Genomic DNA, 17,210 nt, shown 5'->3' on the forward strand with positions numbered 1-17,210 from the left:
ATCTACCAACAAGTATTTAGGGTTTCCCCTTCGCCGAAGGTCGCCACCCACTCTCAGCATGGGATCCAGTTATAGAGAGATTCGAGCACAAGCTCGATGGTCGGAAGAGCCGATATCTGACTCTGGGAGAAAGGGTCAGTCCACTCTTGTCAATATTCCTATTTACTACTTTTTGGTGATAGAGAGATTTCATGCAATAGTTACATAGTAATATGATGCAATAATTTTTAAAAATCATGTTATGGCCATTTGTTTGATCCAAATTTTGAAATATATACTCTTTTTATTCTAGTAAACTATTATAAAAAATAAAAAATTGAAAACACAACCTAGAAAGCATTTGTTTAGCCCAATTAACATAGGCTGTTCATTTTGGTGAGATGCGTAGATCTAGGTCTTAGAAGGATTTTTGAATTTTCAATTTTTTTGGATGGTTTTATTATCATTAGATGAACAATGTTAAAAAACAAAAAAATGAATTTGAATTTATAAAGGTCAATATCTTGAAATTCACCAAATGAATGATCTAGATTCGTTTTGGAGGGGACTCATTTTGACCATATATACAGTTGAAATTGAATTGTTTTTTTGGGGGGATGATTATTTAGATGAAGTGAGTGTATGTGCAAAACTTTGGGTCGATGAATGGATGGGCTGGCAACTGGCCCGACTGGATCAATAGGAAGAACTGCTGACTTGACTAGAAATACCACAAACATGCTTTTTTAGAAGTGTCGTTGCATTATACTATGATACAACTGTCGCAGTAGATCATTGATCTTCCTTATGTAGGGCAATGATTTCATGCGACGGTTGCATAGTAATATGATGCAACAACCTTTTTATTCAAAAGACTGGAAACTTTAATGAGAAACTTTTTATGGAGTGGCTTGCAAGAAAGTAGAAAATTCAATTTGGTAACATGGGAGAGAGTGTGCCTACTTAAGAGAGAAAAGAGCTTTAGGATTAGAAAGTTGCGACCTTTAAAAGGAAACTTTGCTCACTAAATGGTAGTGGAGGCAAGTCAGGAACCACAACAATTGTAGCAAACCCTCATCAGAAGTAAACATGTAATAGACCCAATTGGTTTCATCAGAAGTAAACATGGAATAGACCCAATTGGTTTCATCCGCAAAAGACTTGGTGTTGGGGGCCATGCATCAATGATACGGAATACCATTAATTTAATAAGGAACATGTTTTGATATTATAGTAGGATTCTAGTGGGCAGTGGTATGAAGACTAGATTTTTGCATGGTAATGGCTTGGCAACACCCCACTTAAAAGAGCCGCAATAAGAATATCTAGCTCAATTGGTTGAAGGTGTGGCACGTGTTGAGGATTGATGTCTTGTATTTTGAGGAAATATATCTGTTAAAGGTAGAGTCAAATAGAGGATTCCAAAAGGCCGAACATAGGGTATTTCGGTAATTTGTACCATCTACCTAAAACTCTATATATTGTAGCAATGGGGTTCTTTTTTTGGGTTAAGGAAATACAAAGATTTCTTTGTAACAGGAAACAGAGAGAGAGATGTGAGGCTGAGAGCCATTGTAACCATTTTTTCCATTGTTAGTAAATAAGCTCTCATCTCCCCGTGGACGTAGGTACGTTGCCGAACCAAGTATATCTTTGCGTTAGGGTTAGTTGCCTCTTTCTTTTGTGTTTGTTTGTTCTTGCTTGTTTCGTGAATTGCTTTAAGGGTTTTCTACAAGACAGTGCCAGTTTGGAATATTGAACTTATGGTGAGAAGATTTAACAATGCGTGCAACTATCATTTGGGAACTTTGGCTTGAAAGGAATAGAAGAATCTTTGAGGGGATTGCAATAGAGGTGGAAGAGTTGAAAAATAAAATATGGTTTAGAGTTTGGAGTTGGTTTGCATTATTAAGGAGGGATGGAGAATATCTATGGTGGACATATTTCACAATTTTGCATCATTGTTTCATTCACATTTTATTAAAATTAGGCCAAGGACTGTTAGGGTGGCACCATCAAAAGGTGAAGTTTTAAACTTAATTTTGATAGATTGTCGTTTGGGAGCCTTGAAAGACTTTGTTTTAAGCAAGAAAACTTTACTAACCCGTGGACGTAGCAACTTGTCGAAACATGTAAATATTTGTATTTATTTTTTTATATTTCTACACTATTTTTATCCCTTTTTTTTATTTTATCAAACCTTGGTTTTATCATTTGTACATAGAGCTTTGGAGTACCAAAAGAGATCTCTCTATTTTCGTGTATCTCGAAGACGAATTGCTTTTTCTTATATACATTTTTTATAGTATGGAAGCGAAGCAAATATAGTGTTGAGAGCACTCCTACGTGCTTGAAAACAATAAGGATTCAAACATCGATATTATCAATTTTGTATTATCTTTTAGCCCATTTTTCACTTACTGCTTTTCTAACGTGTTTGCTCTATCTACATGCTATCTTTAGGATTGGAAAGGAGCATAATTGGATGGAAGTGGATTATGTCAGGTAACATTATGCAGTTCTTTGCCTATTTTTTGTCACGACCTTTCTCGAAACAAGGGAAAAATTTGTGGCAAATATTAATTGCTGCTACTTTATGGGCTATGTTGAAAGAAATAAATGTGCAAAATTTGTGGCAAATATTAATTGCTGCTACTTTATGGGCTATGTTGAAAGAAAGAAATGTTAGAACCTTTGATGGAAAATCCACAGTGCCTAATAAAGACCATTCTGTCTGGGGTGGTCTATTGGGCACATGCCATTCCAGAGTTCTCCATCTTCCCCAAAGAATTCTTCTCAACTAATTTCACCGACCTGATTGCAATTAGTAACAGGAAAATTGTGTGATCCTCTGGATGGTAACCTCTTATGGAAAGAGGGCTTAAGCTCAACTTTGACTTGGGCACGTTTGGTAGGTATGAAAATATTTTCATGTGGAAATTATGTATAATGGTAACCTCTTATGGAAAGAGGGCTTAAGCTCAACTTTGACTTGGGCACGTTTGGTAGGTATGAAAATATTTTCATGTGGAAATTATGTTATACATGTTTGGTATTCGATAAATATATATATGAAAATTTTTTCCATGGTAAATTTTTTTACCACAAACTGACCAATTCATGTGAAAATAGAATTGCGCCACTTGCGGTAGGGAAATATTTTTGCAGGTTTATTTTCACACACCGGAGCTGCCGACTTTATCAAATATGATTAATTCTGCCAAAATACCCCCGTGAGTTAGAGAGAGAAAGTAGCTTAAATTTTAAGTTTTAAGGAGAGAACATATATTAAATTTTTAGAGAGATAAAACTGTATCAAATTCTAGAGAGAGAAACTATCTGAAAGTTTTTAGATAGAGAAACTATCTAAAAATATTTAGAGCGATAAACTATCTCAAATTTAAGTTTTAAAGAGAGAAAGTATGTTAATATTTTAGAAAAAGAAACTATATTAAATTTTAGAGGGAGCAACTACCTGAAATTTTTTAGTGAAACTACCTCAAAAATTTTAGAGAGAAACTATCTCAAAGTTTTTAGAGAGACAAGCTATCTCAAATTTCAAATTTTTAGATAGAGAAACTGTCTCAAAAATTTTAGAGAGATAAACTATATAACAAATTATGTTTTAGAGTTAAACTTTTTCAAATTTTTTAGAGAGAGATGCCATATCAAAATTTAAAATTTAGAGAGATCAACATCGTCAAAGCCGTTTCCCAACTAATAAGGTTAGCAAAAAAAAGTTTAGATAGATAAACTATTTTAAAATTTATTTCCAACTATGTTTACCGAACATGGGTAAAAGCGTGGTTGAGTAATTTATCCTTGTAAAATATTTACATGTGTAAATATTTTGCATGAAAATATTTTTCTGTCAAGCTTTCACGGGTATCAAATGATCCCGTAGTGTTTGAGTGTAAGAGCAGGTAGCAGGATTTGGGGGAGTCTTAATGGTTTCTTAGGGGAGTATTTTATGGTCTTAGTGGGTAGAAAAATTACAAAAAACACCCAAGCCCCTACTTTTTATGCAACTTACCCCCAACCTAATTTTTTTCCTCACTTTTTCCAAAAAACACACTTTCTATGCAAATACCCCCAATGAAAAATGTTCATTTTTTTAGACGGAAATTCCTTTCCCGTACACAGAAATCATTTTGGCCAGATTTGATGTTGACTTTCGGAGCTTATTGCCGGAGCGAACCACTGCAGTGCCGGAGTACATGATCAACTGCCGGAGCACACATACACAGTGCTAGAGTACTGCGACTCCATATTACATTGCCAGAGTGCACTTATATAGTGCCGAAGCGCACATAGACAGTGCTGGAGCACTGTAGTATTGCACTGTCGGAGCACACTTACACTGTGTCGGAGGGTATGATCCACTGTCGTAGCGCATATAAACAGTGCCAGAGCGTTGTGACTCTGGAGTATTGCATTGTCGGAGCGTACTTACACATTGCTGAAGCACACATCTACTGCCGGAGCGCATATACATAGTGTCGGAGCACTGTGACTCCAGATTCGACTGCCGGAGCACACTTACACAGTGCCGGAGCGCAAGATCCACTGTCGGAGTGCACATAGACAGTGCTGGAGTATTGTGACTCCAAAATGTTATACTGTCAGAGCGCACTTACACAAAGGAGAAAGAGGCATAGATAAGATAAAAGTAAAGGAGGGTAGTTGAGGTATTTTTTAATTTTTTATTTGGTTGGGAGGTAATTGCATAGAAAGTGTATTTTTGAGAAAAAAGTGTGAGAAAAAATTAAATGGGAGGTAAGTTGCATAGAAAATATAGTCTCGGGGTTTCTTATAATTTTCCCAAGTTTCTTTTTACCGCTCCTCTCTCTCCACCACATCAAGTATCTCTCTCTCTCCCTCCTTCCCTCCCTCCTTGTTTGCCACAATTTTCTCTCTCTACCTATCTAGTACATCTCCACACTATTCCAATGGCTAAAATCCCATGCGATTTGCCTTTGGCTTTGCTTTTGGGAGACGACCACTCTCATGGTGGCACCATTGATGTTTCTTTTGTGTTCAGGGTCAGTAGGCCCCATGGATGGCATCAACTGATTGGAAATGTGACCGAAACTTACAACCAATGGGTGGCAAGGAACCGGTTCCACGTAGGAAACTCTCTCTGCTTCAAGTACAATAATGACTCGGTCTTTGTCGTGAACTCAAGGAATTACTTACAACCAATGGTTTAAAAACCGGATCGATGACCCGGATCGGGCTTTTCAAAAACCGATCCGGATCGGCGAATCGGCGATCCGGATCGGCGAATCGGCGGTCCGGATCGGAATCGGGTGAATCGGTCAGAATAAATCTTCAAAAAAATCCGAAAAAATTATTAAAATTCATTATAAATATTGTTTTTTAGGAATTCAATAAAAAATGAGGGTACTCCATTAAGAATTTTCATGTTTTTGGATGAATATGCGAATATTGATATGTCCTATGTTTGGCAATTTTTTTACCTTTGCTAGCATTAAGAATTGCCACCATCTGTTTTTTTACATTACTAGGGACACTAGTGCATGCAGAAACTTCTCCCTTAACCCCTGCCAAGTGTTGCTTGAACCTATGTACCCCACTACTTATCACTCTTTGACAGTAATTACAAATAATTTTGTCTTTCTTGTTGAGATCAAGTCTGACCCCATGTTGCCATGCAGGGTCTTCTATAGATCTTGACATGATTCAACTGTTTTAAGATGTAAAAAGTTTAAATTAACCTGACAGTTCAAAAAGAAAAATAATCACAATATGTAGTGATAATATGTTGCGGTAGTTCATGTAGTCATATTCGTTGTTATTTGTTATTGCAAAATACCTTTTTTGACAATAATATTTCGTACATATCAATTACAAACATTTAGAATAATACAAAATGCAAGCTCCAAGCATGGCTACAACTCAATTATCAAGAACATACATTTTTTGCATTAAAAAATTAATAATAAAAACAATTCTTCAAAGAGCCGGCTAACATCATTCATTCCAACTTAAAAATCCATGAACAACAAATAAAAAAAATACAGTTTTGTATTGAAAATATAATAACATGCATTTTTTTGCATAAATAATCCATCAACATACAATTTTTTCAACAAAAACTTTAACAATAAAAATTTAAAATATGGTTTAATACCTCATGATAATTAAAACCTTGTCACGATTTTCACATCTTTTCGGAAAATCATCAATTTTCAAAAAATTCGATCATGAAAAAAAAAAAAAAAAAAATTACAGCAAACTCAAACAATAAAAATTAAAAATTAGGTTTAAATGTTTAATACATCATGATAATCAAAACTTTATCACGATTTTCACATCTTTTCGAAAAATCATCATTTTTCAAAAAATTCGATCATGGATAAAAAGAAATAAAAAAAAAAAGTACAGCAAATTTTCAAAAAATTCGATCATGGATTAAAAAAAAAATTAACAAATTTTCAAAAAGTTCGATCATGGATTAAAAAAAAAAATTCATAAATTTTCTAAAAATTCGATAATGGATTACAAAAAATTCGATCATGGATTACATAAAATTCGATCATGGATTACATAAAATTCGATCATGGATTACATAAAATTCGATCATGGATTACAAAAAAAAAAAAAAACATAAAAAAACAAAAAATTCGATCGTGGATTACAAGAACAAAAAAAAACAATTCCATCATGGATTACAAAAAATTCAATCATGGGTTACAAAAAAAAAAAAAACACAAAAAATTCGATCAAGGATTACAAGTAAAAAAAACAAACATTTTGATCATGGATTACAAAAAAGTTGATCATGGATTACAGAAAATTCGATCATGGATTACAAAAAATTCGATCATGGATTACATAAAATTCGATCATGGATTACAAAAAAGTCGATCATGGATTACAGAAAATTCTATCATGGATTACAAGAAATTCGTTCATGGATTACATAAAATTCGATCATGCATTACAAAAAAAAAAAACAAAAAAAAACAAAAAATTCGATCGTGGATTACTAAAAAAGAAAAAAACAATTACATCATGGATAACAAAAAATTCAATCATAGATTACAAAAAACTCTATCATGGGTTACATAAAAAACAAAAAACAAAAAATTCGATCATGGATTACAAAAAAAAACAAACATTTCGATCATGGATTACAAAACATTCGATCATGGATTACAAAAAATTCTATCATGGGTTACAAAAATAAAAAATAAAAAATAAAATTCGATCATGGATTACAAGAAAAAAAAACAAACATTTTGATCATGGATTACAAAAAATTCGATCATAGATTACAAAAAATTCTATCATGGGCAACAAAAAAAAAAAAAAAAAAAAAAAAAAAAAAAAAAATTTGTTCTTCACAGAGTCGTTTTACATAAGCGATTTTAACTCAAAAATTCACCTCCAAGTGAATAAATTACATCCAATTGACTATATTTTCTGATAAACAACAATGTAAGGAATCAAAAACCTAAATTTTTAACACATTATTTCTAATATATCATGAAAACAAAATCAAAAGGCGGAAAAAAAAAAAAAAAACAGCGGAATTTTTTTCCCCTGACATCTCACTGTTCATATCAAATTTCTTGCTGTAATTGACCAGATTACGTAAAATTAAAAATTTTAAATCATACTAGACACAATAAAGATTAAAAACCCTAATTATTGAACTCATTTTGTTCAAAATATGCCATGAAATAAATCAAATGGCGGAAAAACAAAAAAACCCAAAGTTCTTACCTGTTTTTGTGAACCGAAGCCTTCAATCTCCAAAAAAGTCTGTTTTTCTCAACGATTTTCACAAATTAGTAACAAAATCTTTTGATTCACAGCTTTAAGATCAATATGCCAACAAATTTTGAAAGATTCATGCCCTATTTGGCATGAAATTTCAAAAATGGCGGAAACCCTAAACCCCGAATTTTTCTTGATCCAAAAACAACCAATTTTTCCACCATTAAATCGTTAAAAAAGCTGAATAAAGCTGTTTACAGCCTGAAAAACAGATCACGTGCCGAAAAAAACAAAAAAAGTGATCAAAAAATGACAAATTTGAAAAAAATCCGTGAAGAACACTGTGCAACCCGTGTTCTTCACGGACTCGCCGATTCCGCACAGTGAATCGGCGAGTCACTGTGCGGAATCGTCCGGTTCTCTCTAGAACCGGACGATTCCCGGTTTTTGAACCGATCCGGTCCCTTTTTCGTGAATTCCGAGTCGAACCGGGCGAGTCCGGTTCGACTCGGCGATTTTTAAAACGCTGCTTACAACACATCGAACCCCATCTACAAGTTTGAAGATGGTGATACAACCTTCACATACGAACGCTATGGGTTCTTCTACTTCGCTAGCGGGTAGCCCGCGCACTCCAAAGGGGTCAAAAACTCATTGTTAGAGTCATGGCTAAGTCAAGGGTCAAAGAGTTTTGACCCCTGATGCTGCCCTGCACTTGACGCGGCCTTTTGGGGCCTGAGGCTGCCCTGCCCCTAACACCGGCCAGCCTGGTCAACTTGGGGAGCCCGGGTAGGGCGGCGGGCAGGGTGGCAAAGAGGGGAGCCCCTCTAAGCCTCCTACCCCAAACACTGCCAGAAAACTAGCTATGGGGCCTCCCTTCTTAGCTTACCTTGGGGGAATGATTGTCATTTCCCCTTGGTTGGCCTTTTAGGTGTTGGGGCCTTAGTGAGGGGCATAATTGATGACATTTTGGTATATTAGTTGAGTCATTTGATGGTGAACTGGATTGTTAGGCCAAGGGCCTTCTTGGCTTATCGTTTAGAATTGACTTTGTAGGGTTACTCTGTTTTTTAGTTATTTTATGATAGTATTGTGGATTGATGGACTTAGATTTGTTTATTTATTTTAAAAATAAGGCAGAGCTTTGGGCGATTAGAAGAGTAAGAAGCTTAACTCTACACAGAACCGAGTGATTATTGAGGGGGATTCGACAAATGTCATTAAATAGAGTAGGAACCCCTTACTGGCTCCTTGATAGCTAGATCTTATCATGAACCAAATACTTTTCTTGTTGCCGAATAAAGAAGTCATCTTCTCACATGTTTTTCGAGAAAGAAATGGGGAAGCAGATTGCTTAATAAAGGAGGCAACTTCTTAAAGACTTAGTTCTTATCCCTCAACTATTATAGCCGTCCCCATTGCTTCTATCGTCTTCTCCGTCTTATTTTTTTTGAGAAACAATAATAATTTTATTGCTAACTTTCGAATCACTTTACACAATTACAAATACCATAAGGCCAATACATCAAAAAATAAAACCAGCATCCATCAACAAAAATTTAAAATGGTTATATTACACTACAACTGTATTGTCAACAAAAATTCTTGATTTAGCTAGCCGATCCGCCTCCATATTGCATTATCTATAAATGTAAACGAAAGAGGAAACCATATCAGCACAACAGTCTATCACTTCTCGAATCAAGCTATGTAAGTTCTATGGATATTCATACTCCTTTTTTATCTATTTAATAATATTCAGAGGATCCCCTTCTACCACAACTGCCTTGTTAAACCTTTTTACCAGTTTAATACCTTGCAATGCCGCTCTTAATTATGCTTTGTTTGTAGTAGAAACTCCTATAGGACCATAGAAGTTTAGTAATATATTGACTCCACTGTCCCTGTTAATGCCTTCTATACCTGTCGGGCTTGGATTTCCCATTGAACTTCTATCGAAATTCAGTTTGATCCAACCATCTGCAGGGCCCTTCCTTAACCCATTCCTTTTCTCTTTAACTGCTCGCTCATTAATAAGTACATGTAAGTTGTACATAAGATCCAATTTGGACAACCCCCACCACTCTTCACAATCCATTCAGCCACTGTAACACGACTTCTTTCTAGCAAATCCACATGTGATTTGACAATGCTTTCAAAGCATATTCTGTTTCTTTATTTCCACAGTTCCCATAACACTACAGCTTTAACTATTTTCCATATAATCTTTCATTTCTTACCGAACCAGCAACCAATTAGTCCCTAAATAAGCTTTCAACCTGCAAAGGTAGGTCCACATCAAAACCAATAAGCTTTAAACACAATAACCAAACTGACATGGCGTAGCCACAGTGAAGGAAAATATGATTTACGTATGGGAAAAGTTTAGATAGAGCCAAGGCTCTAAACAATCAAATTAGAGCCCACCTCCAAAATTTCATTAGAAGAGGTTGTTTTGATGCCCAAACATTCTTAAATTGATCATCTCCACATCAAGATGAATGGATATGAGAAAAAAATGGATTTCAAGTTTTAGAAATAGTATATTTTGAAGTGCATTTTTGGACCGTCAATTTTCAAGATTTCCAAGTTTTCATAGATTTGTCGATCTACACTATTTTTTGAGCTTTAAACTTCTTAAATAAAGATGAAAATATATGTTAAGGCTATTACAAGATTTCCAATATTGAAATTACATTTCTCGACAGTATTTGAAGGTAGACTCTAATTTGAATGTTCAGAGCCTAGGCTCTGTACAAACCGCACCCTTTACATATTCCTCATCCTGTTATCACATGATACACACATTAACCATGATTTTCCCTAGGCTTCTCAACATTTCAACAGTTAATAATTTTTTCAATATGAATAACCATAAGAAAGCTTACTTTCAAAGGTATAAGCCATTTCCATAATTTCCCAGCATCTTTATCAGTGCATCTATTTTGATCATAAAACCAAAATTTATACGTTGAGCTTACAGTGTAGTTGTCATTCATACTTGGTTCCGAAACAATTTTGTCTTCCAAATCAGGGCAATAGTAATAATGTTGTAATAATAAAATACATTGGACATACTCCTGAGTTACAACATTATTCACCCTTGTATAGGAACATTTGATGTCCTAACTTGCATTGAATCCTTTACTTTCGACCATCTTGCACGCCATCTTATTTTTAGAGTTGACTTTAGCAAATAAAGTTGGGAATTGACTGTTATATTCGAAAATGCGAGTAGGGAACTCGGTCCTCGCCTTGGTTTCGGGCGCTAACGTGTCAAAAAATTGATAGAAAAATGGTCCCGTCAAATTGCATTTCGAACGAGAATCGGGCCACAAGGTTGTATACCCCTTAGACTGCTGACAAAGTCGGCTTCCCATACAACTTAACCTTGGAGTTCAAGAGGCATTTTAAAGTATTTAATAAAAAGGAGAGGGGATTTAATGAAGAACTTTAGGAAAAGAGAAAGAGAAGCAAAACAATAAATGAAACTAATAAAGGCTAGTTAGTACACAAAGAAAGCACTAAATAAACCTCATGGAAATCATTAATGAAAGTAAATAGAAGAGAAGGGGCGATACGTGAGGCTGGGCCCCTAGGCCCATGCCGGTTCAGAATAGATTGTGGCACGGTTAATCCCGATTTTTTGGGTTTTAACAGTGAATATAGGCAGAAAAGGATCCAGAAGGTCCAATTATCTGAATCGCCTTCATGTTGTAATGTATCAAGCTTAGCTTAAATGCTTGGTTTCGAAATGGGGTTCAGATATGGTTTGGGCTCGATCTGGCAAATCTTACACGCTTAATGTGAAAATTTTAGATTTGGAACTCAAGGTCAAGTGCTTTATTTAGAAGTACAACAAACTTAGGATCACCATCGTTTTTTTGGCAATCTGGGCCATCCAATTTTCATTGTTGATTGGAACTGCTTTGGAACACTGGGATCAGTGCCAAACTCGCATTAATTAGCATTAATGATGGTTAATCGAGTTAAATGTTGTGTCTTCACGTGACTCTAGCATGAGTGCAAAATTATGGGTGGAGTGTCAAAGGCCTAGTGCCATTGGCAGTGGTGCTGGCGCTAGTCAAAACCGCTTCATATCAAATTTGGCCACGGGTCGCCTTTTGAGCGTTATTTCGTGCATTTTATGGACCAATCAGAATTTGTTGCATTTTTTACTTCCTTCAGCGCCAATCCAAGTGGCGATGATGTTAGCCGACCATGTGGACTTCCATCGTATGATCAACAACTGATTTGACATTTCCTCGATGAATCTGAGGTTGACAACCAATTACATACTGTTTGACACATCTATACCTTCCGACACATGTCACTCCGTACTGACACGCAACATTGGGCTGTATGTCTAAGTTGTTCCCCATTTTGACTATCCGGGGTACTTGACACAGGTCTCAGAGGCACCGACGTTGTTGGCAATGGTGTCGGGCCATTCTCTCTCCCATTCATATTGCTTCTGTCTTACGTCGTTGTGTCAGAGTTTGGAGCTGCTTTAGTTCCAAAACTTTTATCTTCCAAATTGCTCCTAATTTGGTAGTCCTGAGTCTTGATATGCCTTGTCGTCCTTTCCAAGGGACTTTTTCAATGTTTCAAGTTCTTCCAAGCGATTTGGGCCTCATGGGGCCAGTTTACGGATGGGCCAAGACGATGTGGGTGGTTCAAATGCCAGGGTGGTTTGCCCGGGGTATTTCGATCTTTCATAGTTTCATCGACTGGGATCTGGGTGTTTACATTGACCTTTTAAATATGTCCATTCCCAATCTATTTCTGCAGCCAAAATTTAACATTCGTCTCCTTTACCCACCACATAACTCGTATATCTTAGAAAAAAATTTCTATAGGCCACAATCCCCTTCCACTTCAACGAAATACCTTTTTTGTTAATACCCATCGTAACAATACCATCCTCCTTATCTTTTCCATATTTTCCCCCAAGAATACATCTCTATAATTGGTCCTTCTCCTTAGCACATCTCCACCAATATTTTGTCAATAACGCACTATTCATAGTTTTCATTTTTTTAATCCTCATACCTCCATCACAAATAGGAGTGCAAACTTTGACTCATTTAGCAAGACTGAATATCTTCTTATCGTCAGATTTCCCCCATAAGAATTTCCTCATAAGACTCTCACGTCTCTTAGCAACATTGTTGGGCATTTAAAAGAGAGTCATATAATAATGGGAAGGTTTACCAAAGCAGCCTTTATCAACGTCAAACGACCCCCCCCCCCCCCCCCAAGGATAGTGATTTATATTTCCATGTATCAAGCTTGCATTGCATACGCTGAATCAAGGGCTCCCATAGAGTAGTAGTACGATTATTATTAAATAACGGTAATCCAATGTATTTTGCAGGAATGCTCCCAGTCCCACAATTAATCATTTATGCGTAATCTGTAACTATACGCTCCGCACATACCACCCCTATTAATTGTGTTTTTTGCAGATTAACTTTCTGCCCAGTCACCTCAAAACATCTCATAAACATTTTCAATGTTTTAACTTCAACTTCATTTACCCCACAGAAAATCAGAGTGTCACCTGCATATTGCAGATGAAACACAGTTATTCATTTATTTTTAACTTGAAAGCCACTCAAAAGATCCATATAAAGAAAATTGGGTAGCTTTCAGATATCTTTTTTTCTACATTAAACACATTAAACATCTATCACTGAAACCCATAGTCTGCATTGTTTTCAAGAGAATCTTTTATTCAACCTTATCATAGGCCTTTTCAATATCAATCTTACATGAAATACTAACATTCTTTTCAGTAATCTTGGAGCTAATTACTTACTGAGCACAAAGTATACTATCCGTAATTTGCCTACCTTGAATAAAGGCGGATAGAGGAGGTTTAATGATGGTAGGTTAGATTGTCTTTAGTCTCTTGGCAAGGCATTTAATCAATATTTTATACAAACTGGATAGTAGGTTGATGGGCTTAATATCACTCAAGCTTTCAATTGCCACTTTTTTTTTGGAACAAGGGCATTGAAAGTTGAATGAAGGCTAACATTCACCACACCCCTATTAAAAAATTTATATACCATATTCACAACATTGCACTTGACAGAATCTCAAGAGTGTTGAAAGAAACCCAAAGGAAACCCATTAGGTCTTGGAGCATAATCCCCAGCTAGGCTAAAAACAACCTATTTAATTTCAACTTCAGTACAGGTTCTCTCAATCCACTCTCTCCACTCGGGTAGAAGCTTTTAGAAGGAACCTCACTAAAATCAGTATTAGGAACATTGCCAACAGAGAATGCATCATGAAAATGTTTAACAATAGCATTTTCCAACGCTACCTCATCCCCGTCCACCACCCCATCAATTTTAAATACTTGGATGCTATTTGTTCGTTTTCTAACATTTACAGTTGCATGAATCTTGTTTAAGTCCCCCTCTTTAAGCCATATGATACGAGATCTCTGCTGCCAATGTAGGTCACCAGTCCTAAAACATTCATGGAGTTCATTGTTTAACTTATTATGTAGGTTCATATCCTCCAGTCCTATAACACCAGACTCCCATTCTTTCATATCTAAGGCTAATAGACTAGACATAGACTCCTCAATCTTCTTTTTATAGTTCACATAGTTTGTCTTTTTCCACTTTACCAGCTCTGTTTTCACACTTGGAGCCACATAACCATACCACCTTTGTATATCATTCATATTTTAGGCTTATTTAATCATAGCGTTCACCGCAATGCCATTAGTCAACACTATTTTAAACTTAAAGTAACATTTCCCCTACTAAAGTTTCACCTTTCCATATCATTGGGATATGTTTCGATGACAGTTTTGGCAGAACCCGGGCTGGATCCAAAGGATAAAGCTCAGCCCAGCCAAGATTGACTAGTAATCAATCCAAGCATGTCATAATATGGTAAAAGGGACACTTGTTAAACTAGGTAAACCTAGCTCTCATAGATGGAATATTCAACAATTCAAAACTATATATAAAGCTAGAAATCTCTCATACAGTAGTTAATCCTATGATCCACACTAAACTCATTCGGCCATCTGATAATATTAAAGTCACCCCTATAAACCAATGTATGATGCATCAAATTAGAAAGATTAGCTGCAACATCAACTTCTGATATCCCAAAACCCTCTTTTGTAACCGATAACCACATCCAAATATTGTGTAGGATTCTCCTCTTCATTACACTTAACTCCACACGTTTACCTTCAAAGACTATTATTTATTTCCTTCCAAGTTTTCTATAATACCATCGCCTTGACAATTTGCCGAATCTTTTCACCAACTTTTGAAAGACCCCCCATCCCAATGTTCCAAAATGTCAACATGTGAACCGGGAAACACTATTGACATTCCCATTAATTGAAAAATCCAGCACCACAATCCATATGTAACAGGACAATGTAAAAAAAGGTGATCCCCACACTCTGCATCCTCTTTACATAGGTCACACACATTGATTATTATTTTTACCGTTAAGGTTTTTCTTTGAAATAATATCCATAAAAAAACACGAATCTTCAAGGGTACCGGCCAACTCCTGATTTGGTGTAAAGAGAACCATCTCTATCTCAACCTATCCTGAAACAAAAGAGCATATACAGACCGAACACTAAAATTCCCATCATTCTCTGTATCCCAAACCACTTCATCTTCCATTGTATGCAAGATACAGCTTGTCTTGAGAGAATTCAACAACTTTGTATATTGCACGAAGACAATATCAGGCAATCTAATTCAGTTTGAATTAATTTTCCATTTTATGTTCTCCCCACGAATTTAAACCATCTCCATCAATTTAGCATTCTGACGTATAGATAACTCAAATAATTGTAGAAACAGATATTTCAAAGCCTCTGCCCCTAACCATCTGTTATGCCAAAAATAAACCGATCTTCCATGACCCAATATCCACCTCAAACTACCCAAAACCAATCTTCTATTGCTCACAATACCTTTCCACACATAAATCATTTTCTCTTCTTCTCCTCGAAATCAGCTGAGATATAGAATCAAAACCATACTTAGTAACGTAAACCTTGTGCCATAGTTGATCACCACATATGCAAGACCTCCACCACTATTGTGCAAGCAATGTGTGATTAACCGGCTTAATCATTCTTATCCCCATCCCGCCTTCTTTTTTTGGAGTGTAAAAAAAGACAAACTTATAAACTTAGAATTTCTTGATAAGAACAAAGTTAATAAACTTAAAAAGGAAAAAGTAACAATTTCTTGATAAGAACTGAGGTCGAAATTCCTTTGCGTTTCCAATTAGAAACACGTTTGAGAGACGATAAGCAAGATCAATCCTCAATATGCCACGTGTCTAATGCTTCGAAAAAATCACTAGAATGCCATTGATAAGAGAGAGAGAGACAGAGAGAGAGAGAGAGGAACTCTTAAGTACCTTGAAAATATATCATGGACTGAGGATTTAAAGAGTAAAAAATCATTCTAGAACCTTGAAAATCTATTGTATATTTGAAAAAAAAAAGGGAATTTCTATCTAAAGGAAAAATTTAAAAATATTAAAAAAAATTCACAAAAAATAAAATAACCAAAATCACTAAGAAAATATCCAATAAAAAAAAAAACAAGTTTTGGGTTCTCATGCCTATTCCTTCTTAATTGGTTCATGCATCTTTGGCAGGTTTAAGAAATTGGAATAGGAGATTTTTTTTACTATTAACATTGAATAATAGATCTCTATGTTATTTGGCTTGATCTATAAGTTAAATTATCAAAATAATCCTGTTTGTTTTGGGTTATATATCTAAGATATGCCCAATTTGGATAATCTTAAACAAATAAAAGGCTCTATAAAAGGTGTCAACCTTATATTATAACAGCAATGCGTGCTAAAAAACTACTAGAAAATGTTTGTTTGACATGAAAAAACCCTCCCATTGATAATACTAACCTTGAAAGTTATGAATTTTAAAAAGAAAATTAAGAATATCAATACCTAAAACTAGAACATTTTGTAAAATATTAACTGGATTGTGATTTTTACATGTTTATAGCCCTGCTCCATTCGTCAAGCTTTATATTTCAAGGTGCACCTTGCCTTTTAGTAAGGTGGGCGCCCTGTATAAACGACACTAAAAAAAATAAAAAATGCCAATTAAATTTTAAAAGCCAAAAAATTTAAAAATCATGAAAAATTCGTCCTTTCGTGCATCTTCCCTCATGGGAGTTTGAAGTAGTGATTTTCCTGCAAACACAAGTTTTTTTTTGTATATTTTTCAAACTTTCAGGTTGCTTTGTTGTTTCAAAAACGAGAAATTTATCAAAATACACCTTTTTTTTTTTTATCAAAACACACCTAACTTTTCAATCGTTCAACATAGTTAAAATGTTAAATAGCGGATTTTTATGCACATTTTCATAAATTTCCCTTTCCCAAAAATGAAACAAACCAAAAAAAATAAAAATGAAAATTTTGTGGTGTTTTCCTTTTCACGT

The 17,210-nt window shown here is 35.3% G+C and overlaps 1 protein-coding gene across 1 annotated transcript; it reads left to right on the forward strand.

The window, feature by feature from the left end:
• Positions 1-4,928: 4,928 nt before the first annotated feature.
• On the forward strand, positions 4,929-8,420 carry LOC148779967 (early nodulin-like protein 7). The gene is given in 3 exon segments (XM_088850645.1): positions 4,929-5,186; positions 8,284-8,356; positions 8,359-8,420. Coding segments are annotated over 3 exon segments (393 nt in total).
• The last annotated feature ends 8,790 nt before the right edge of the window (positions 8,421-17,210 follow it).

The sequence above is a fragment of the Amborella trichopoda genome, chromosome 11, assembly GCF_054954075.1.
Source record: "Amborella trichopoda isolate Santa Cruz 75 chromosome 11, AtrichopodaSantaCruz75HAP2 v2.0, whole genome shotgun sequence".
NCBI classification, from domain to species: Eukaryota; Viridiplantae; Streptophyta; class Magnoliopsida; order Amborellales; family Amborellaceae; genus Amborella; species Amborella trichopoda.